The 25000-nt window shown below is 39.3% G+C and overlaps 2 protein-coding genes across 6 annotated transcripts in view; both read left to right on the top strand.

Annotated features, from left to right (window-relative positions):
• Nucleotides 1-25000, top strand: part of LOC138006965 (NLR family CARD domain-containing protein 3-like) — a 336786-nt gene that overhangs the window by 12203 nt on the left and 299583 nt on the right. The window lies entirely within an intron of this gene.
• LOC138006968 (NLR family CARD domain-containing protein 3-like) overlaps nucleotides 1-25000 on the top strand; it is a 63052-nt gene that overhangs the window by 12234 nt on the left and 25818 nt on the right. For 2 of the 5 annotated variants that reach the window (XM_068853617.1, XM_068853616.1), the window contains exons 3-10: nucleotides 1289-1939; nucleotides 3924-3986; nucleotides 4362-4394; nucleotides 5653-5715; nucleotides 6092-6124; nucleotides 7648-7710; nucleotides 8092-8124; nucleotides 17436-17498. In XM_068853617.1, coding sequence (XP_068709718.1) covers nucleotides 1297-1939; nucleotides 3924-3986; nucleotides 4362-4394; nucleotides 5653-5715; nucleotides 6092-6124; nucleotides 7648-7710; nucleotides 8092-8124; nucleotides 17436-17498 — 994 coding nt within the window. In that variant the 5' untranslated portion in view covers nucleotides 1289-1296. Of the gene's footprint in view, nucleotides 1-1288; nucleotides 1940-3923; nucleotides 3987-4361; nucleotides 4395-5652; nucleotides 5716-6091; nucleotides 6125-7647; nucleotides 7711-8091; nucleotides 8125-13788; nucleotides 13852-13975; nucleotides 14018-17435; nucleotides 17499-18830; nucleotides 24078-25000 lie in introns of those variants that run through there. The other 3 variants (XM_068853618.1, XM_068853615.1, XM_068853619.1) reach the window with 3 other exon arrangements.

Here is a 25000-nt window from a genome sequence, read left to right as displayed (position 1 = left end):
CGCCACGGTTGGAAAAGTACGGAATGTTGTGAGCCCGCAATATCATAGGCAGCCCAAGTTCGCGTCACTAGAGAGCGTGTAATAATTGCTTACTAGTGGAAGATGACCTTTGAGTAAAAGCGGTGTTGCGTTACAGGCAGCCGTTGAGAATTTAAACACGTTGTAAGACGTTGTATGGGAAAGAAAATACCGAAGATTATGAAGCCTAAAAAACGCACAATTTAACGTTCATTCAATAAAATGAATAAAAATGACTAACCTCTGGTGTATTTTTGTGCCTTTTGGAGCTTATTTTACCGTTTCGGGAATTCCGTGTTTTCAATGTTCTAAGACGAAGTCAAGGCTGCACACTACGATTCCGACCGTTGTCAGCTCGCGGTTCGCGACTCGAAAATCCATCCCTGCCGCGATTTTTTCACGCAAAGCTAAAGCCACATCATTTGCGAACCTCTGTGAATGTTTCGTCCTCAAAAATCCCCACGCACTTGCCTGGAAATGAGCATTTTCTGCTTCCGATTACATGATAGCTGATGAAGTTAATGGCTGGTGATACTGTATCACGACACGGAACTTGGATCCGAGGTCAAATCAACTCCACCCGACGAGGTACAGTCATTTCATGTACAACACTTACCCCATCCCCACAGCGGCTTCTCGTAGAGCTCCATGGTTACGTCTGTTTTAACTTCCAAGTTAATTTACCAGTTTTGTAGCACTAACGGTAACCCAAGACTAATTTGACCCTTTTTTCAACATTACGGCCCATAGCAATAACCAATAGAGCCCTCAAGTTAATCTTGTTTAGTCTTTGTGTTACAGGTTGATCACTAAATAAATGTAACTATTTGAGAAGGATTTTTAGAAGAAGGGTGTGTTCTATTCTGTTTTGATGATTTTGCACTTTTTTGGGGGGGAAGTTCTGTGGTTTAATTCTAGCAGACGTAATTTATGATATTGGCACCTTGGACAGTCCCCCACTTGACGAGTAAAAAATTGTGTGGCGTTAGACATAGTAAATTCTGTAAAGTCTCACTCCCAGGGGTCATTGGGTTAAGCAAAGCATACTGTGGGTTGTACCATCAGTTGATTTTTCCTAAACAGGCACACATCCCTTTTGCTAAATCCTTCTTGTGCGGAATGGTTAATTATGCCCTCCCAATTTCACTCAGTCTGTAGTTAATTGCTGCACCTATTGCATGCCATTGGATTGCTTACATGTACGTACAGTTATAGAATGATTTGATTACAATGAACCGCAGTCATTTTGCACATTTTATGTGGTCAACAGATTGGAACATGGCATCTGGTCCAGCAGTCTTTCCCTCAACAACAGAGAACACAAACTATACCCGTTTGTGCCGTCTTTTAGTGGATGTAGGATCTCAGGCCCTTCGCGATACCTTTGACAGAATACATTCTCCAGCTACTCTTAACAGGATTTTGTCAAGTACTTCAGCTCATTACCCTACGTTGCAGTCACTGAGAAAGAGAAGAATTTTGAATCCCACACAGTGGGGAAAGCTATACCCAACTGTTTGTTCATCTGTCTCATCAGCCAGCTTTGACATTACGCTTCTGGTGGTATTGCTGCGAAATATATGTGGTTTCAGTCCTCCTGCCAGTACTGGAAGCTGGGACAAGCTTCCTCTTCCTGGTGATAACAGTTGTGAGGCAAACATAGCAAGAATCAAGTATTACAGAAATGAAGTCTATGCTCATGCCAGCCAAGTTTCTGTTGATGATACAACATTCAATATGTTATGGCAGGATATAAGTAATGCACTGCTATCCCTTGGATCTGGAACAACTTATGCCGGCGCGATCAGCCGACTGAAGACTGAGTGCATGGATCCTGATTTTGAGGAGCACTATCGAGAATTACTAAAGCAGTGGAAAAAGGATGATGATAACACCAAGGAGAAGCTTGATGAGCTGAAAGGTATGCTTGATCTCAAAGTAGTTAATGCCATTAGAAGTTGGTGAATTTAAGGTGTTTTGTGCATCTTGCCAATACATAGGGTTGTTCAGCTTTAAGAGAATTCTGCCTGCCAAGAGATGAGACAGGGAAAACTACAGAAAATGTTGACTTACATACTATAATAATAATATTATTATTTTTGCTAGAACCAAAACTGTACGAAAACAAATCTTTTTTTCAAGACATGGAACTGCATTTCTTGCACTTAAAAGCTCAGTGAAAGGGGTCAAGTTAGTTTGCTCAGATCAACTCCTGCAGTACCCTGGATGGCCCAGATGTTTTTCTCTCTTGGAGCGACGGAATAGGCGAAGAAAAACCTCTGGTACAGGCCGTTCTTTGAGAAGGCCGGTCCAATGGGATGCTGTCAGAGTCAGATTTTGACCCTAGCAATTCGATTGGTTCTATGAACTTGTCAGTTCTAACGAGTTCTCTGATTGGTTTAGCAACAGAAAGTAGTTCAAACAGGTTTTCACTTGCTGTCAACCAGGTTTCTCTTGCCCACTGTGGCCATATGGCTATAATCAAAACACTGCAAAGTTCCGGAAATCGAGGCTTTGAAGGCAGAAAAAGTTCAGTGGGTTCTACATTTTTTGTTTTTTGCACATGTCAGCCAAAATTTAACTTGAGAATTTGACATCCAAATTTCAAATTTGAGTTTTTATTTTCATATTTGACATCAAAGTTTTATATGGAACATTGAATTTTCTAATTTGACATCGAAGTAGATAAGATGAATGCACCGTGGCAACCAAGTTAAAGATGCTAATTAGTAGTTTATGTCACGTATCAATTTACTGAGTTTTTTGGATCTCTAACGAATGGGGCATGGCAGTGAGGTTTTCAACGGCCTGTACCAGAGGTTTTTCTCGCCGCTTCGCAACTCGCTCTTCCGTGGCTTTAAGAGAGAAAAAACCTCTGGCATCCAGGGTATACTCCAGAACCTACAGAGGAAAGGAAGAAAGAATTTCACAAAAGACTGAGTTTAATATTTTTTTTTCAAAGATGTACTAAAGCAGGGGAATTGACCGTTTTGGCTGGTATGTTTGTTTTCCCATTTCAGACTCTAGGGAAGTTTGTTTCAAAATAAATTATGTTCTTATGCATGTGCACCAGCCTGCTTGCAGGGTGAACTTTGTATTCGGTCGCTATATTGGACGGGGAAAAGTCGGAAGATCTGGGACGAATGGGGAATACACCCTCTGCCGGAAAACTGGTCTTTTCTCGGTAGCTGCCCATTTTCTGTTGAGCTTCCGGTTACATGTCACGCCACAATAATGGATCAATAAACTAAGGGACCATAATGAAGCTGTCAATCACTTAACCGTGCAGTTGTAAAGAAACTTGCTCTGGAGTGTCTACCTGCACCCAAAAAAGTGCTAAAAAATGGAAGCAAGCCGGCAGAAACTGCAGCAAACAATAAGTGTGGGTTTTGCCCATTCCGATTTTTTGTTTGTTCAAGACGGAAAGCTTGAAAAATCTGTGAAGCCAACTTCGAACAGCGAGAAAACAGTGTTCAACCAACCATGGACAAACTGTCTATGTACATGTACTTTGGATCAGATAGGCAATGAATTAATTTCTATCGAAAAACTATTTTTCCAACTCAATCCATAATCCCAAGGAAGCGTTTTTCATTTCAAAAGCCAGGACAATAATTATTGATCCCAATGGTGTTAATATCTGCAAAGAAACATAATTATAATATTATCAGCTTTCAGTTTCTTCTGTTATTATTCCATTACTCTTTTGGTATTGGAATTTAAAAAATTAGCTGTAACTACCATATTTTATTAAAAATTTTTTTTCAGTATTACCGGTAATGTGGCTCACATAAAGCCAAATTTAGAATTAACGGTATTAATTGCTTAAGAACATGAACATACACACAGTTAGTAATATTGGCCTGTTTGTCTGAAAACGTAATGAGTTTTCATTTTTTACAAAGATATGTTAAAGAAATGGAAGTCTGACGAAGGAAGCACCAAAGAGAAGCTTGAAAATATGGAAGGTGTGTGGCACTGAAACAAATGACTGTACAGAATAGAAAAAAACTGTACAGAAAGGAAGAAAAAAGCTGGCATAATGATTATTCAATACCTACTTTAAACCCTCTAACCCTTGAAAGGCTCCCATTAATAAATTAAAGTAAAGTTGTCTGGTGTTAGAGTAATATCTATCAGTGTCGCTGAGGAGGGAAACAGTTAGAGCTGAGATGAGAGGACATTGATGTTGTCAACCCATTTACCCCTCAACTGACCACCCAATTACACAACTGCTGAAAAGGGCCCCATTCACTGTCCATTGTAGTCTTGTGTTAGAGAGACACTTTAAGGTGAACCAAACCAATAAAACACAATAATTATTGTTTCTTGTTTTCATCCAGAAATGGTGAAGTCAGACGTTGGAGAAGTGAAAGGTGTGTTAATTAATTTTAATAAAATGACCATTATCATACATTGTGGTTTTTACATTGTAGCAAGAGCTGATGAACTAAGCATCTCACTTCTACATGCTACACTGTACATGGCTGCAGATTTGCGATCACTTAATAGGGTGGATTGAGTAGCACCATTCAAATTAAGATGAATAATTGAATAAGATGGAAAGAACACAAATTTAAAATTAATGTTTGGCTTCATAAAAATCGCTTCTGTTTTTCTTCAGAAAATCATGATAGGATCAATGAGATTAGACAATAGAGATTTTATGCACAATTTATACGCAGGGTTCTCCTTATCAGGCAGTAACCGGTAAAATTTACCGCTTGTAAGAGCACTTATTACCGCCTGCAAACGCGGTTTGAAAAGGTCCCTTACATGTTGTGCTGAAAACTAGGGAGAATGCTGTATACGAGTGGAATTTTTAAAGGAAAAACAAACCAGATGATCCCCATTTTGTATTGCTGGGAAGTAATCCACTGGCTAGGATAAAATTGCAATTGTCTGGGGGGTTAAAAAAATTATTTGGGGTGTATTCAGAGCCACCTTAAATTTTCCAATCGTGAAGGTACCTCTAAACACACTGCAGTGAAATATTTTTAACTTTGCTAAGTGTTACTTTAAGAAACTTGCTCTGGAGAGTCTACTTGCAACCAAAAAAGCGGTCAAAAATGGAAGCAAGCCGGCAGAAACTGCAGCAAACAATAAGTGTGGGTTTTGCCCATTCCGATCTCTTGTTCGTTCAAGACGGAAAGTTTGAAAAATCTGTGAAGCCAACTTCGAACAGCGAGAAAACAGTGTTCAACCAACCATGGACAAACTGTCGGTGTACAACAATGTACATGTACATTGGATCAGATAGGCAATTAATTAATTTCTATCGAAAAAATATTTTTCCAACTCAATCCATAAGCTCAAGGAAGCTTTTTTCATTTCAAAAGGCAAGACAATTGATCCCAATGGTATTAATATCTGCAAAGAAACATAATATTATCAGCTTTCAGTTTCTTCTGTTATTATTCCATTACTCTTTTGGTATTGGAATTTTCAAAAATTAGCTGTAACTACCATATTTTATTAAAGAATTTTCCAGTATTACCGGTACCGGTAATGTGGCTCACGTAAAGCCAAATTTAGAATTACCGGTATTAATTGCTTAAGAACATGAACATACACACAGTTAGTAATATTGGCCTGTTTGTCTGAAAAAGTAATGAGTTTTCCTTTTTTACAAAGATATGTTAAAGAAATGGAAGTCTGACGAAGGAAGCACCAAAGAGAAGCTTGAAAATATGGAAGGTGTGTGGCACTGAAACAAATGACTGTACAGAATAGAAAAAAACTGTACAGAGAAGGAAGAAAAAAGCTGGCATAATGATTATTCAATACCTACTTTAAACCCTCTAACCCTTGAAAGGCTCCCATTAATAAATTAAAGTAAAGTTGTCTGGTGTTAGAGTAATATCTATCAGTGTCGCTGAGGAGGGAAACAGTTAGAGCTGAGATGAGAGGACATTGATGTTGTTAACCCATTTACCCCTCAACTGACCACCCAATTTCACAACTGCTGAAAAGGGCCCCATTCACTGTCCATTGTAGTCTTGTGTTAGAGAGACACTTTAAGGTGAACCAAACCAATAAAACACAATAATTATTGTTTCTTGTTTTCATCCAGAAATGGTGAAGTCAGACGTCGGAGAAGTGAAAGGTGTGTTAATTAATTTTAATAAAATGACCATTATCATACATTGTGGTTTTTACATCGTAGCAAGAGCTGATGAACTAAGCATCTCACTTCTACATGCTACACTGTACATGGCTGCAGATTTGCGATCACTTAATAGGGTGGATTGAGTAGCACCATTCAAATTAAGATGAATAATTGAATAAGATGGAAAGAACACAAATTTAAAATTAATGTTTGGCTTCATAAAAATCGCTTCTGTTTTTCTTCAGAAAATCATGATAGGATCAATGAGATTAGACAATAGAGATTTTATGCACAATTTATACGCAGGGTTCTCCTTATCAGGCAGTAACCAGTAAAATTTACCGCTTGTAAGAGCACTTATTACCGCCTGCAAACGCGGTTTGAAAAGGTCCCTTACATGTTGTGCTGAAAACTAGGGAGAACGCTGTATACGAGTGGAATTTTTAAAGGAAAAACAAACCAGATGATCCCCATTTTGTATTGCTGGGAAGTAATCCACTGGCTAGGATAAAATTGTCTGGGGGGTTAAAAAAATTATTTGGGGTGTATTCAGAGCCACCTTAAATTTTCCAATCGTGAAGGTACCTCTAAACACACTGCAGTGAAATATTTTTAACTTTGCTAAGTGTTACTTTAAGAAACTTGCTCTGGAGAGTCTACTTGCACCCAAAAAAGCGGTCAAAAATGGAAGCAAGCCGGCAGAAACTGCAGCAAACAATAAGTGTGGGTTTTGCCCATTCCGATCTCTTGTTCGTTCAAGACGGAAAGTTTGAAAAATCTGTGACGCCAACTTCGAACAGCGAGAAAACAGTGTTCAACCAACCATGTATACAAAAATTTGGTTTTATCAACGGAGTTGATAATGTAAATTGGCCACCGTACAGAGATTCTAAAAGCTGACGTTTCGAGCGTTAGCCCTTCATCAGAGCGAATTCGCTCTGACGAAGGGCTAACGCTCGAAACGTCAGCTTTTAGAATCTCTGTACGGTGGCCAATTTACATTATCAACTCCGTTGATAAAACCAAATTTTTGTATACTACTTCCCCACCGACGCAGCATCACAGTTTCTTTAGAAACTACCCCTTCAACCAACCATGGACAAACTGTCGGTGTACAACAATGTACATGTACATTGGATCAGATAGGCAATTAATTAATTTCTATCGAAAAAATATTTTTCCAACTCAATCCATAAGCTCAAGGAAGCTTTTTTCATTTCAAAAGGCAAGACAATTGATCCCAATGGTGTTAATATCTGCAAAGAAACATAATATTATCAGCTTTCAGTTTCTTCTGTTATTATTCCATTACTCTTTTGGTATTGTAATTTTCAAAAATTAGCTGTAACTACCATATTTTATTAAAAGATTTTCCAGTATTACCGGTACCGGTAATGTGGCTCACGTAAAGCCAAATTTAGAATTACCGGTATTAATTGCTTAAGAACATGAACATACACACAGTTAGTAATATTGGCCTGTTTGTCTGAAAAAGTAATGAGTTTTCCTTTTTTACAAAGATATGTTAAAGAAATGGAAGTCTGACGAAGGAAGCACCAAAGAGAAGCTTGAAAATATGGAAGGTGTGTGGCACTGAAAGAAATGACTGTACAGAATAGAAAAAAACTGTACAAAAAGGAAGAAAAAAGCTGGCATAATGATTATTCAATACCTACTTTAAACCCTCTAACCCTTGAAAGGCTCCCATTAATAAATTAAAGTAAAGTTGTCTGGTGTTAGAGTAATATCTATCAGTGTCGCTGAGGAGGGAAACAGTTAGAGCTGAGATGAGAGGACATTGATGTTGTTAACCCTTTTACCCCTCAACTGACCCCGCAATTTCACAACTGCTGAAAAGGGCCCCAATTCACTGTCCATTGTAGTTTTGTGTTAGAGAGACACTTTTATGTGAACCAAACCAATAAAACACAATAATTGTTGTTTCTTGTTTTACCGTAATCCAGAAATGGTGAAGTCAGAAGTCGGAGAAGTGAAAGGTGTGTTAATTAATTTTAATAAAATGACCATTATCATACATTGTGATTTTTACATTGTAGGGACAGCTGATGAACTAAGTATCTCACTTCTACATGCTACACTGTACATGGCTGCAGATTTGTGTTCACTTAATAGGGTGGATTGAGTAGTAGCATTCAAATTAAGATGAATAATTATTGAATAAGATGGAAAGAACACAAATTTAAATGTTTGGCTTCATAAAAACATGGTTCGCACGGGCCTGTAATACTCCTTGAAAAACTGTTAGGTCCTTGAAAACTCCTTGAAAATGATTTTCTCCTTGAAAACTCCTTGAATTTGAAGAAGCAGTGCTTGAATTTTATGCAAAAGTCCTTTAATACTTGAGGATACAGCAAAATAAGTTAATTTTGACATCAAAAGACTGAAAATATTGCATTAACATCTAACATCAGTTGAGAAACGGTCAAAAAGAAAGTGTGTGCTGGAAGAGATTGAAGAAGTCAAAAAGAAGAAGAAGAGAACTGATGCTGAAATAAAGTCACTCAATGACACAGCCGATGAACTTTGTACCAAAGCAGAGGCTACTGCTAAGTTAACATTTGTCACTCAGGCGAATGCTTTGAGGCGATCTGCAAAGGACAAACTTAATGATCTTGTTTCCTTAGACAAAAAATTAAGTTCCATGCTGGAAAAGCTGAAGGAATGATTCTATAGAATCCTATCCATTGGTTGTACCACATTATCTGATCTGTGTTCACCGATTTCCGTCCATCAACGCAAGTTAGCTGTACAATTATTTGTTTTTTGGAGGGGAGGGGGGTGGGGGATACACATATCACTGGCTGCCATATTGGAGGGGGTACACATGTCACTAGTGATATGTGTGCGGGGATACACATATCACGGGGGTACACATATCACTGCAAGAGCGGAACCGCTGATTGTAAGCGCTGAGGAATTTCACGATATTTTTGGTAGTTCTGATGAAGAAAATAATGCAGCAGATTTCGATGGGTCTGATATTGATGTTCAGGAAGTAGATAGTGATATAGAGGAAGATGAAAATGAAAGAGACAACGACTTGAATGCAAGTGACACTATTGTGTGGTCAGATGAACTCGAAGATTTTGATATTGACGAGTTTAGCGGCCAACAAGCCATAAAATTTAATGTTCCTGAAAACGTGTCTCCTAACGATTTCTTCAGCCAACTCTTTGGAGATTCAGTTATTGATACGATCGGGGTGGAGACTAATCGATATGCTCGGGAAAAGCTAGCAGACACGCCGCGTCTCGAAAAGTGGAAGGACATAACAAATCCCGAACTGAAGGCTTACCGGTATTTCGGTATATGCATTATTATGGGCATAAACAACCGTCCGCGAATCGCCATGTACTGGCCATGGTCAACCAACCCATTTATTGGTAATTCAGGCATCCAGAGCATCATGACGAAAAACCCGCTTTGAAGAAGTTAGCCAGTATCTTCACTTCGTCGACTCCAACACGGAGCCGGCACGTGGCGATGCAAATTATGATAAGCTCTTCGAGATTCGCCCGATCCTTTCCATCGCTTTGGATAATATTCAAAACGCATATGAGCCCTCCAAAAATCTGTCCGTGGATGAGGCGATGATTGCTTTTAAAGGACGGCTTTCGTTCCATCAGTGTATGCCCGCAAAGCCAACAAAATATGGAATAAAAGTTTGGGTGGCCGCCAATTCCCAAAATGGCTACGTTTGCAACTATGCTGTTTACCTCGGCCAAGAAGGTCAAGCTCGTCTACATCAGGCCTTGGCTACGATGTAGTTATGAAAATGGCAAGACCATTTCTTAACAAAAACAGACATATTTTTGTCTACATTTTTTTACGAGCACAAATTTGATGGAACATTTGCTTGCTCAAAACATGTACGCTTGTAGAACTGTTCGTTGCAACTGGAAAGACTTGCCACCATGTTCAAACGAGGTGCTTCCATGAAGCATACACTGGGTTGCCTGTGGTACGTGCTACCGAAAATCAGAAGGCACTGAATTGTGTGGTATTGAAATACAGCATTCCAGTCTCTGAAGAATAACAAATAAAAGAGAAGCGAGAAACATTGGCTTCTGGGCTGACATGTTGATAATTTTCAAGTCCTTTTCACTGCAAGTTTGAGCGTGCCCTCTGAACATCTGACAGCTTTTCACTGAAGTTAATCCCTTTCGGCGGGGTTAGTATTTGGATGGGAGGCCAAAACAAATATACCCCTCATAAAACAGAAGCATCGGACCGAAAATACTATTAACGCTATCAAATGCGAACTCAGCAAGGTACAGATTTTGTTAGCTTGCTTTATGCAAAGCAAGAACATCATTCTAAAAGCTTATTCTACGCAAAAAGTAGGTTCTGGAGGTAATTTTGAGAGTGGAAATCAAGGTTACGCGGCAGACGGCAAATACAAACTCGCGATATAATTAACTTAACACACCAGAAAGACGCTAACCTCATTTTGACAAGAAAATGCTTTACTATTGCCATAAAAACTTTCCAGTTAAGCTCGCATATCATAAAACATGATGAATTCATAAAGGCCACCTTTTCCAGCAAACAATTTTTTGAAACAAACAAAATATTTGCTATTAGAGGCAAAAACCCCTTCTATTTCATTACGTGCATGAAGAGAAGAAACTCAATTAATCGTGTCAAATATGCGCAATATTGCAACAAACTAAATTTCAGGATCAAACCATTTACATGAAGAACCTTTTCCTTGAATAATGAAGCACAAAATACAGGGCAAGCTTTCACATTTCCAATTATTTTTTTTACCTGAAGACTGTGCAGAAGGAACGGCCGTAATTTCGATATTGAGAAGCCTTGTGTGGCAGGTGTTTACAGCTCTTACATGGGAGATGTTGACCGAGCCGATCAACTTTGTTCTTTTTATTTCACGGGTTATTCTTCCCGCAAATGGTACCGCTGCATTTTTTGGTTTTTATTTAACCTAGCCATTTGTAACACTTTTGTTTTGGAGTCATTTCATCGCACCTCTCACGGTCAGAGAAACCGAGCAATGATCAATTTTAGGCTTGATCTCGCAAATAATAATAATAATAATAATAACAACAACAACAACAACAATAATAATAATAACAACAACAACAATAATAATAATAATAATAATAATAATAATACTTTATTCAGAAGCAATCCTGAATTGGAGGACCCAGACGTTATCCCTATTAAAGGGGCTCCTACCTAACTGCATTTGTTTAAATACTATTTACAAGTTATAAAATTATTTCAAAAATTAGAACTAACAGGAAAGAGCATGCCAAAAATAGAAACAAACAAACAAAAATGTATATGTATATTTAAAGGGATAAAGTAGAAAATAAAATTAAGAAATAAAATTAAAAAAAAAAAGAATAAGAAGCGGTGGATTAATTAACTTATGTTCATCCAATTTTTCAAATTGTACTTAAATTTGTTAATATTGGCCATATTTATACTAGAGGACGTCTAAGACGTCTATCTCTTAGACGTCTTAAACGACTAGTATAAATGTGGGAAATAATGTAGACGCATTATCAAACGTCAGACGAATTAAATGTCTCAAGTTAAGACGTCTTAGTTGTCTGAGACGTTTAAGCTGTCTAGTATAAAGACGAGACACTCTAAACTTGGATGCAGTTAGCAAAGAAGTGCACACAGTCTCTTTGGTAATTAAATCTCAGTATCTTTTGAAGAAAATTGTGAATTTGATTTCTAGCCGTCGAAGTTAAGTGCGTCCTGTATTTATATTAGTCGTACTTACGGCCAGACATATAATGCGTTTGGACGTCTTAGACGTCCTCTAGTATAAATATGGCCATTAATGTCATTTCCAAGAAGGTATTGTGGTAAGTGGTTCCATTCCTTAATGATATTCACAAAGAAAGAATATTTAAAAGCATTTACTTTTGCATATTTCATGCGTATTATGAATGAATTGTGGGATCTCACAACATGGAACAGGGAGATACAAAAGACAAATTTAAACTCAAATGGAAATGCTGCCTAATATTGGCAAATTTATTTTTGAAGTATATGTCAGTGATGTCTTTTTTTTCCTGATTTTCTTAAAATGTCCTTTATTGAGACTATTGTCCCGCCAACTGGCAAACTGAGTTGTACTTATGATTAGTGTATTTTAATGTGTTATTGATGACAACAAGTCACAACATCCCTTGTGGTAGTCTGTGGGGTGTATCTTCTAATCTCCGTCGTGGGTAGTGATCCGTTGCAGAATAGTTCAGCCTACTTCATTCATTTTTGTGGTAGTGCACTTTGAAGTGCACTACACACTATGTCACCGTGTATGTAAGAGTGAGTGAGTGAGTGATTGTAAGTCTGTGTTGACAAATAGGCCTGTAGCGCGTGCATAACTCACAAACATAAACAGGTCTGCTGGAAGTAAGCTTGAGTTTCAACAAAATGAGCTTGAAAATCGGCATGAATTTGTGACACTGATGATAAAGCAGCTGCTATTTCCAAAACGATGGAATTACCTAGTGATAAATAACGTCATTTGGGATAGGGAATTTTTGAATTTGCAGAAACATTGGTCAACCTCAAGAGGTGAGCTATTGTGATCTTTGTGTTGAATTCGCCGTTTCTTGTCAGTCTTTAAAACACTTGAAAGAAAAAAAAAACAAACTAACAAAAACAAAAACCTGGTGACGCAGATTTATCCTTTGTTGAGTAAACATGCTAGGAAACTTGATCACAGTGCCCGCTGAATTCGATGTCACTTTCGATTTTGCAATTTACTCTTGCAGCCAAAAGTACAATAGAAAAAGCAAAGGTAGGAAAAAATGTTTTTCGCTGATGGTAACTTTTTATGTTCTCAGTTCAAAATTTAAGTTGTTTTCATTTCGCAAATTTTGTTGCTGATGGCAAAATATTCTCGATCAACCCTTCCCGAAAACTTCTTCTTCTCTTCCTAAAAACTTTGTATCAATATTTATTTACTTTTTCATTTTGCATAAAGCAAGCTAACAAAATCTTTGCCTTGCATAGTTCGCCTTTTTGAGGGTTAAAAAAGAATTTTCATTCCTATGTTTCTGACAGCAAGTCCTATATTTTGAGGTCACCCATCCAAATACTAACCCTGCCCGGCAGGGCTTAACTTCAGTGAACTTTTGCCTCAGAAAACTGTCAGGAGCTCAGGGAACTTGGTAATGATCAACATGTCAGCCTCGAAGCCATTGTTTCTCAATTCCCTTTATTTTCTTCTTCTTCAATCTTCTCGGATTTAGTATTTTACTAGTAAACAACTTGTCTTTGCAGGGGGCTATTTACCTAAGACATCTACCATTGCACTATAATGACACACGGTACCAAAACGATATTGTGTACTATTAGAGCTACATGTTATATGCAAAGATAACTTGAATCTCCTGGAAGACAAAACACAGCTCAGTTGACAATTATACAGTGCAGTGTTAAATAATGCACTACCACACGTATGCAGTGCATGCCTGTTTTTGTTTGGAGACAGTTGAGTTGTTGGTAAGAGATTATATAAACTTTTCTTGTCACCATTCTTTACATGTAGTTGTACATATTCATGTATGCTTTGGTAGCTTCCTTTGTATACTTTTTTCTTATATTTTATTGAATGATATTAATAAATCGATTGATTTGGTTTGATTAAGACACCCTGAAGAGGCTTGAAACAGATGAAGGCAGCAGCAAAGACACCCTAAAAGAGACACATGGTGAGTTCACTCATTTTATTGACTTATCTGAATGTTCTAGGGATGTAACAAGAACTGTTTTCTCTTTTTCCTGCGAAACATCTTTTCACAGTTCGCTTAATGACTGTCTATTTTATTCCCAAAGAAATGTCAAAACATTTGAAAGACAAGTTCAGTGAGATAGAAGGTAGGTGGCCACATGTAAATGGCTCTTATTTCATGAGTTAATTTGAGTGTTTTTAACTTTTGAACTGCTGGCAAAGTTTCCAGTGAATGGCTCTGCGCTATCCCGTGATATCTCCACTTTTTATACTCCTTTTGTTTTAAGGCCTCCGCACACTACCCGATTTTCTGTTAGCCGACGAAAAATCTTCAGACAAGTGTGCATCTTTAGACAAGTGTGCAACAAGATGGGGGCTTGTCGGACGATATCTGACAGTGGTAGATCGACAAAATGTCTTGCCAGGCCTTGTTGGGTACTGCTAGTGTACAGTGGACCAGATTTTTTTGTTGGGCTTCGCGCGCGCCGCAACCAATAGCCCACTTTGGTTGTATTAAATTTCAGTCCTAAACAAAAGGCATCATCTCGAGGTTCTGGGGAATAAATATAAGCATTTGTACGAGTTTACTCCCCAGAGCCTGGAAAAAAGCCTTTCGTTTAGGACTGAATTTTAATGCTTGGAGCCAAAGCAAAGAGTGAGAGCCTAACTGAATGGAGTGGTCTTTCACTGAGTAATTATGTCTTTAAAATGAAGTCACACCAAGATGAACCTCTCGTAGTTACTCACGTACATGCGAGTGTCCTGGAAAGGTGCAAGTACCTTTAGCAGGTGATTTTTGGGTAGAGACAGAGTTACTGATGCAAAGAAAACTTGTTTGGCTTGTGACAGTGCTGTTTTACGGTTTGAAAATAATCGTGGAATGCTAGGCTCTCTGGCATGCAGGGCAATCCTTTCTTTCGGTAGGTTGAGAATTTTACTCGAATTTTGTTTCTACTGTTCTCAACCTCCATTGGAGGAAGAGGCCAGATTAGATTTATAGAATCAAATCAATGAAATGAGATGTATAACGCAATCCAATGGACTTTTTCTTACATTTTAGGTACTTAAAAAAAGTAAGACTTGTCTCCAACTTCAGTTGTTGATTTTGTTTAATATGCAAATACTCAGCAAATACTTAGCGTAACATATGAAATGTATGGTCTAATATTAAGCTTGACCATTTTTTAGAGCCTATTACTTGTAGCATGTACAAGTCAGTTACAAAAGTGATCATTCTTTTGAGTAATTCAGTATTCCAGAAACCTTCTTTCTGAAGTACTGTAACATACTTCTACACTTGGAGTTTTTTTCCATAATTGCTCAGCCCACAGTGTTAATTTCAGTGGTGATTATTATTTGCTTATAATTTGAAGCCACAGTGGTCAAGTGTTTGAGACTTCAAGAGGTTGTTTGACTGTATGAGTTCTGGCATCAGTTGTTTAAAGGGTAGATAGGGCTATCCACTGGATAAATCACTACCCACTGGATAAGTCAATTCGTTTTGCTAGTGTTTATCCGCTGGATAGTGATTTATCTGGCCCCAGTTGTTCAAAAGGTGGATAACACTATCCACCAGACAAATCACTATCTATTGGACAGCGCAATTGGTTCCGCTACTATTTATCCACTGGATAGCGATTTATCTGTCAGATAGTGCTATCCATTGTTTCAACAACTGGGGCCTGGTGGGTAGCGCTATCCACCTTTTGATGCATGTACAAGTCAGGTCTTTATCCAACCTTGTTCCCAGAGTCTCTCTTCTCTCCCTCCTTTGTTGTTGAGGAGAAAGGATGCAGAGAAGAGAGACCCTGGGAACAAGGTTATTCTTGATCATCTCTGTTTTCTATAACGTTAATCCATGTTGCTTCTCTATGTGTACCCGCCTACAACTTAATACTGACAAATGTTTGATAAACCTTGTAACAAATTCTATGATCGACACTTTTCGGTTATTTAATTTCACTCACTTTAAGATCAAGAGAATTTCTTTGTCATGTTAATTGGAGCTAATTACAGACTGATTTCATTTCGAGGGACTTTTCTCATTAACTAAATAGTTTGGCTGATTACACGCCGCATAGATTTTTGAAAATCATCATTGTTTTAGGTGTTTAAGTTTTAGAAATTTGTTTTTGTCACCTGAGTGCTGCATCATTAATTTTGATGAAATTTAACAGAGGACAATGGGGTTTTTGTGATTATGGCGTGTATGAATTGCCTTGTCTATGTTTTTATATTTTCTAAATTTGGAAAGCATGACAAATTTTACTGGAAGACTAATATTCTAAAAATCAACTTGGTTTAACCAACTAGAAGTTTTTTTTTTTTTAAGAATTCTCATTATTTGCTGGAGAACAGTCATTATCTGTTTATGAAATGAAAAGCAATTATGAAAAGACCTCTACTTCTACACCAAGGAAATTTTACCCAAAGAAGAGGCCATTTCCGAGTTCATGTCTGCCTCCTCTTCAAAGCGAGTCTAAGTGCGAAGTTTTTGTGATGGTAATTAGTTCTACTTTACATATGAATGAAAACTAATTTTCATAAGAAAAACTTCGCACTTAGACTCGCTTTGAAGAGGAGGCAGACATGAACTCGGAAATGGCCTATTGGTGTTCTTTTGAGAAGAATCCTAAACCTTCTTTGGTGACGAAGAATCCAACTTGAAAGATCCCCCAAAGACGGCATAGTTTACTGAATATAGAAGAATGATTTATTCGTTTGGAGAGAATCTGGTTTCAGAGTCCGGTGTTTCGCTCTTCTTCATCTTTTCATCTTCCACGATACTTTGCAAAGCATTCAGCAGCGACACAATCTGCATTACACTTACACCTACACACTACACACATTTTAATCGAAAATCCCAGGCAACACTTGACAACACTAACTGTTGGTAACACATTCAGCACATAGAAATGTTGTCGCTTCAATCACATCATATTATTCATTTTTCAGGTTGAAATATAATACATAATAATACATACTTAATTGACCTCTCCCCATAGGGGCTTTTCAGGGCCAATGAATCAACGAAACAACAGAACACAACAACTACAACTGTTAAGAATCCCAACTGGCCGGAGGCAAACCAGTTGGCTATTTACAAGTGCAGCTGGGAAGTTGAACCAGGGACTACCAGGATCAAATTCAACGAGTAGTCAGAGCGGGTCTTGAACCCGGGATCTTCGGATCTCAAGGCAAGCGCCCTAACCACTGGGCCACACTGCCTCCTACATCCTAATTATCCTAATTTTGCTTAAGAAAATTGCATGCCATCGGGAAACACTACGCCTTCGCAATGGTGTTCACGACAAGAATCTTGTCATTCGAAACAGATTATCCCAGAGTCGTTCGTTTCCCCACACGCTGGACAACGGGAACGAAGACTCTGGGAATGAGATTGCACCCCTGCCGTTGCATCACAATATGTATCACATTTTGTCAAGCAAAGATGCGTGGTGATAACGTGTTATAGAGGCTATCCTTACATTTGTAAATTGGTGCAGTTTCTTGAAAGTTTTGAAACTGGTTTGAGCCTTCTCAATTATTTTTCCTCTCTTTAAGAAATGCTCACCCAGTGGAAGAGGGAAGAGGGAGACACAAAAGACAACTTGAGAGGGATCGAAGGTAGGCTGGCAAGTATAAACTTCGAACGGAAATACTGCCAAATTATGGCCTTAAACTTCTGGTGCGTGTAGGACAGTGCCAACAAGATGATGACAGGGGGGCAAGTGCCATGTGGAACAATCTCTCACTTTTTGGTGTCTACTGTCCTTATAAGACCAGTAGGCACCTATGCCATCATCGTGTGAGAGTGAGTGTCCATAGGGTTTGCATCTTTTAGACGACGTGGCCGAGTGGCTATACGCGCGCGTGTAGGTTCCAGTTAAATTTAGAGGTCGCGCGTTCAAGTCGTACTCGATCGATATGGAGGCCTTTTTCCTTTTGCATTTTTTCCTTTTTTCTTTTCTTTTATTCCAGCTGCCGGAAACACAGACGACAAAAAGCATAAGAAAAATGCAACAGGTTAAAAAAACAAACCAATTTTGGGATTTGCGATATTCAAACTTTCGTCAGCACAATTTTTTTAGCATAAAGAATACAGACAGGGCGGGCGGTAATTAGCACTAAGCGATTTTTACTAAAAGAATCAAAATTGAAACCGGTAAAAAGACCAATTCACCCGTGGGTGAACAATTTTTATAAAGTGAAACTTGAGTAGATGCGAGGTGTGCATTCACTGTAATTGATGCCGTTTGAATTATATGCTGAACATGTCGCCCCCGTCTTCGATTTGCGTCTGACTAATCGTCCCCACTGTTTCTTATTAATTTCCCGTCAAAATCAATTTCTGAGCCAGGCAACTCGATTTGCATCAGATCTGCTTCAGTGTTTGATTTTTCAATCGTTAACTCGAACAGTACTTCGGTTCTCCTTGCGAGTTTCTACTTCGTCACTCCCAAAACACCTCTGTCGTGTGGAACAATACCAATGCCACTTGCGGGCCCGTTTAAGCAATACCGATACCACCCAGCGCGCCCGATTGAGCAAATCGAGATTGATTCCCCCTACAATACATTTACCCTTTTTACGCGGGGACTTTAGGTTGCCTCCTCGGGTTTTGGGCTCTGGGACAAGACCCTGCAAGATATGATGATGATGATGATGATTATTATTATTATTATTATTATGAAGGCAGAATGGATTATAAACTAGATATACTTACCAGGAAAGTAGTCCAGCAAAATATTCCATTATGTGTATGACCATTTAGACAAAAGGAACATGAAACTTCAATTCAACATCAGTTAAAAAATGGTCGTTTTTCGCTGCTACATATTATTATGTGACTCATACTTCACTGGTAAGCATACAGTAGACATCATTCTGATATAATATTTTCGGGTGAGTGAACAACGACGATTTTTTTTTCAGTTATTGACTTTTTGTCTCTTTTAGATGGTTTCGGTCCAGCTGACTTTATCGACGATATTCGAGAACTCTACAAAACCCGTGAAGGATGGCTTGCGCCTTTCCCGTGGTGCGAAGAGTTTCGATTCCATCTTGATAACATTTTTACCAGGCTAAAAATGGTCAGCAGGAAAAAAGAACGAGGGACAAAGACTGACTCTACAGTTAACATGTTGGAAATCTTTAAACCACACGAAGAATGTTCGCAACCCAGAAAGGTTTTGATTGAAGGACAGCCAGGCATGGGAAAGACAACCTATTGTAACAAGGTTGCTTACGACTGGGCCAGGAACTGTAAATCAGGAGATTCATTTCCTGATGTCCAAGTGTTGCTGTTGTTGAAATGTAGAGACATTAACTCTGACTTATGGGAGGCTATTGATGACCAGCTTTTACCGAAAGACATAAAGAAAGAAGAAAGAGAAAAGTTCTTCAGCTTCGTTCGGGACCATCAGTCAAAGGTCTTGCTGGTACTTGACGGATTGGATGAGTTGCCAACTCATAAATTAACCGTCTATAAAGAGATTGTTCAAGGGAGAATGCTTCCAAAATGTCATTTAGTGGTTACAGCACGCCACGAAGGTGGGATAGAAGTACGGGAGTGCTGTGACACCCTGCTAGAGGTCGAAGGATTTACTGAAAACGATGCTGAAGATTTTATCTGTAGATATTTCAAAACCGAGGAGCATCTGGCGGAAAAGCTCTTGGACAAGCTGCAATCGGATGAAAGCCTTGAGGAACTAACTGCAAATCCATTAAATACAGCACTTCTATGCCTCCTTTGCGAAGACTTCCAGGGAGATTTGCCAAAAGGTAGAACTCTCCTTTTCCTCGAAATAGTTGCGTGCGTGCTGAGGAGGTACATGCAGAAGAAGAATTTAGCAAAAATGGACCAAGACCCAATCGAGTTTTACCACACTGAATTAAAGGATCTGGGTTGTATAGCGTTGAATGGCTTGCTCAACGATGAGATGTATTTCGAGCACAGCGCATTCCGAAATTGTACCAGCGACTTAATACCTGAACTGGGATTTCTGTCAGTTCAGCCGGGACGCAGCAAACGAAGACCAAGTAGGTGCTACGGGTTTCTACACAAGAGCTTTCAGGAGTTCTTTGCTGCGTTTTATCTCAGTTGCCAGCTTCTAGATGAGGAAATTAGCCCCGATAGCTTAGTTTCTGACACCAGGTATTTTAAAGAGTTTCAACAAGTGCTTATGTTTACTTGTGGTGTATTGGCTCAACGGTGCGAGGCGAGGGCCACGGCACTTGTATCAAGTATAGCAAGTGCAGTTAACCAATTAGCAGACGCGAGAGCAAGGGGTGGCTATGTACTTGTTTCATTGAATTGTATCAAGGAATGTGAGAAAGATCAGGGTACCTTTAGCAACGAATTAGCGCATACTTTTGGTTCGCTTCTTGAAATTCAAACATGTGATTTATCGCGAGCGACTTTGTCTAATCTAGTCGGTCCCTCAAGTGCTTCCACACTGGCTAGAGCATTGGAAATGAATTCATCGCTGAGAGAGTTACGTTTGTTTCGCAATAAAATCGGTGACTCGGGTGCTGCTGCACTGGCTAAAGCAATGGAAAGAAATTCAACGCTGACAGATTTAGATTTGGTCTCCAATGAAATCGGTGACTCAGGTGCTGCTGCACTGGCTAAAGCAATGGAAAGAAATTCAACGCTGACGCACTTACGTTTGTCTGGCAATGAAATCGGTGACTCTGGTGCTGCTGCACTGGCTAAAGCAATGGAGAGACATTCAACGCTGACAGAGTTAGATTTGTTTGACAATAAAATCGGTGACTCGGGTGCTGCTGCACTTGCTAAAGCAATGGAAAGAAATTCAACGCTGACACACTTACGTTTGTCTGGCAATGAAATCGGTGACTCGGGTGCTGCTGCACTGGCTAAAGCAATGGAATTAAATTCATCGCTAACAGAGTTATATTTGTTTGCCAATAAAATCGGTGACTCGGGTGCTGCTGCACTTGCTAAAGCAATGGAAAGAAATTCAACGCTGACACACTTACATTTGTCTGGCAATGAAATCGGTGACTCGGGTGCTGCTGCAGTGGCTAAAGCAATGGAATTAAATTCATCGCTGACAGAGTTACATTTTTCTGGCCGTGAAATCAGTAACTCGGGTGCTGCTGCACTGGCTGAAGCAATGGAATTAAATTCAGCGCTGATTGTCTTGTGGTTGAATGACGATATAATCGATTACTAGTTTTCTGTTGCACTGACTGAAAGAGAACTGACACCCTGCGATCGTGAAATTGTATGCATTGCATACCTTTAAGCCATTTTCAAAACGTTTAAAAACTTATTTGGTAAGAAGAAAGGATAAGAAATAGGAATCAGTTCTTTAGGAGAAGGCCAGACAACGATTGTCGTTTATTACTGTTGACGAATCGCACACAGTAGGAACATGGACAGGAAAACGTTAACTGTTAAGTTACAATCTCAGTTTGATCTTGAAAAATTTCCCAGCGAATTTACACAATGCACGCTATGCCCAATCATACCGCTGCGCTCGGTCCGTACGCCATGGCCTCGGGCCAAATATTTTCCCGACCTGCCCTCCCACTTAGTCAATAACTACCTATTATTAGCACTTCTTTTCCCCCATATACCGGTAAACATTGTTTCAGGAACAGTTTTAACTGTTTTGCCGTCAGAAGACGAACTTCCTGCTCATCATTCCAGTCCGTTGTCGGAAATGTATTTCGTTCTTTGGCCCTTTTCTTTGCCTTCAAAGAAAGAAACTCTTGACGTTCCACAAAGTTCTTGCACGCACCGTTGTCAATCAAAAACATATCGCAGACTTTCTCTATTTCGTTACTGTATGAAGAAGTGAGCTTCCCGGAAGCAAATAATTGTTTTAAATTGTAGGCTGCGGAGACGGCGATCAATTTGGTTACCAATGTTGTGAACAGGGGAAGGAATGTAATCTCGAAGTGTGGCGTTGCTGATACCAGGAACAGGGAACCAATTTTCAGGAACACTTGCTGACCATCCTTCCTGCTCGCCAGGGAAGCCCAGGAGATTTTCTGGAACTTCTGCATCTGAGGGTGAACGAAGTTACGACTGTCTTAAAGGACAGTATCTAAGTACAAATGGTTTTTTTCCGGACAGTCATATATGTTGCTGCAAGTTATGTTTTAAGTTGAATTTGGCCTTATAATTGATACAGGCTGGATTGTTGAAATTTTATGACACAAATCAATTATTTTCCAAGGACTAAAGGATGTGGCAACATGTCTAAAATGTGATGACATTCCTTATAAAAAATTCACATTTTCTAAGAACATTTAGCATTGAGAGTTCATTATCTGTTTTACAATGCATGTGAAATTGTCTTTACAAAGTCACATGACATAAAATGAAAGTTAGGGCCCCCTGTAATAAAAGTAATTTTAATTTATCGTCTTTCCTACAACTTGCGTCGCAGGGATAGTTAACTTTCGTGGGATCAGCAATTGATGATAACCTCAGCCCGGTCCTTGTATGACCATCGTCAAAAGCGTGACGTATTGCAAGAAACGTTTCCTATTAATTTAAAACTCCTGCTAAGCACATCTTGCAACGTGCACCTAATGCAAAAAATACATTGCGACAGATTGCAACTAAATTCCATGTTATGCAATTGGGAATCCTTATAAGATATAAGGCCAGATCGCCACCATCATTTGAATATCAATGCTAGGAGGACTTCAAACGAGATGTTTGACGAGTTGGCTGTACCAAAAGATCTCTGATGAGTCCCTTGGCAGGGACGAAACCTACGTATGTCGGGCTAGACACAAAAATATACATTGAAGTATCCTTCTCAATTTAAAACTGCAACTGAATTTCTCCTAAAAACACAGCATTGCATCGTTTGAAGGCTACAATAGCTTCCTCTCTCCTCGGTTCATGAGATATGGCAACTATTAAGCGTGTGTAACACTAGATATAAATTTGGGAGATAATAACATCTTGATTTGTTCTTCTTCGTTAAGGTGGCTGAACACAGTCTTTCCATGGTCAGTGGTATTCATTAAAGGTCAGCACTGATTTTGAAAAGCAAAACAAATATGGCGAGTACATGAAAAAAAAAACGATTGAAAAGGCGGTGTAAAGTCGCTTCCGTTACGTGAACGTCATGTTGAATCCACATCTCGTCCTCAGAGCCCGCTTTTCTTTTGGTCAGCACCAAGAACACGGACTCTGCTCATTTCCAAGGCAGGAACACATCACCGACTTCCGGCTTGTCTACGCAGGCTCAGAAATTTGAAACAACAGCGGTTGTCAATGGTTACAAATATGGACCTTCACTACGACTGTGCATAAATTGTAAATGGCCAGAGTCGGTGTTCTTGGTGCTGACCAAAAGAAAAGAGGACTGAGGATCCCAGGAAAATTCTGCGCATGCGCAATAGCTCAAAAATGTGTGACCAACAGCTGTTGGCTCTTTTACCAAATATCTCGCAAACCCGACATTAGATTTTGCAGAAATTTGAAATTAAGATAGTTTCGACTACAAATAAGTAGGGGCAGCACTTATCAGAGAGCAAGTTGAGCTTCTGGGCAATGGCAGAAATGGAAGTATATATATGTGCTTAAAAACTGTGCACTAAAAACTGTAATGCCGTGTAACTATCTATGCATTACGTTGGATCAACCGTAAACGGTGATAATCATAAACACACAACTGTTAGGGCAGATCAAACAACATTCCAATTACAATCCTAGGCCATTCTCTTCCCCAGAGCTGCTCGGCCCTCTTTGCCGCCAGAGGCAGAGCACGTGAGACAGGATTACTCATAGCCTCCCACGCAGACGCTCTTAGAGATTGGTCACGCGTTCCTCCCTGTAGGTACTGTGGACAGTGTAGATAACTGTTCCCATTGTAGACAGTGTAGATAGCTGTTCCTAGTGCAGACAGTGCACCTAGGGTGAATGGTATATATGGGCATACATGAATGTTAAAGAATAACGTAGGTAACTTATTTGCATATTTTCGTGATATCGTATCATGAAAAGAGCGTCGGCTGAAACGAGCCCGAATTTACGTAGACCAATCACAACGGACTTCCAGATTCTGGGAGTGTAGTTTAGACCCTGAGAAAACTGCAAGAGGATGAGCTTCGTGTGTTGGGCATTTAAAATCGCTGAGTTAAATTCTTATCAAAGGGAAACTGGAGGTATAAATTTAAGGGTGCGATGGATTGACCCTATTCCGGAATAAGAATACTTGGAGTGATGATTTATAACTTTACGTTTTACGTTTTGAAGCAACAAGGATAATAAAGATATGGTTAAAATAGTGTTTTAGCAGGTGCTTTACAGTTTTAATGTGAAACTCCGTAAAAACGAAGGATTTCTAACTTCTATTCCATGCATAGGCTTACGATCAGTCGAACGCACCCTAAAGAATGAAGAAGAATGAATCCTATAAAGGGCGTTACCTTGCTTTGTCCCCAGTCGCTCTCAATCGCTTGGGACAAGAGAGCGAACGGACAGATGGGAAGGGGAAAAAACCCTTTCGAAGGGCCTTCGTCTCTTCATTCGCTTCGTGTCCCAAAAAATTATCTATCGCTTTGCTGGCTGAAACATTTTATCCTGGGATTCTCGTGAGGTCGTCTTGTGGCAAGTCTAGTTACAACTTGTTGTTTCGTTTTTCTTCTAGCGCCAAGCCTGCTATACTGAGGAGGCGAGGGTGTGATAGCAACGATCTCTGGGAAAGTGTTGTAGAAACTATGTATTGTATGATCTCTCCTGTTGGGCTAAACTACAGAATACAGGGCCACTTTTAACCATGCACCAAACGAGCCGGCTCGTTAGGCTCGTTTGCTCTTTGCTCTTTGCGCTGACGAAGTTAATTGTCTGGCTCGTTTGCTCGGCAGTGGATCTCAGTGATGTGTGTTTCTATTTTTTCTACGTACAAGATAAATATAAGCTTATGCAATTGTCGTTATAAAGTTTGAACATCTAAAGAAGAAAGTAGAAAGCGTTCAACTCCATGTAATTTTCCCATCGTGTGTTTACCGTACTACACTTTTCACGAGATCATGTGAAGAATAAAGCACTCGTTTACTGATTAAGCCTAAGCGCTCGTTGCAGTGATTAGGCCTAAGAACTCTCGTAAAATTTTAGCTTTCATTTTGCGGTT

The sequence above is a fragment of the Montipora foliosa genome, chromosome 6, assembly GCF_036669935.1.
Source record: "Montipora foliosa isolate CH-2021 chromosome 6, ASM3666993v2, whole genome shotgun sequence".
NCBI lineage: Eukaryota > Metazoa > Cnidaria > Anthozoa > Scleractinia > Acroporidae > Montipora > Montipora foliosa.
The sequence above is the reverse complement of the archived record's forward strand: the minus strand, read 5'-3'. Positions and strand labels throughout refer to the sequence as shown.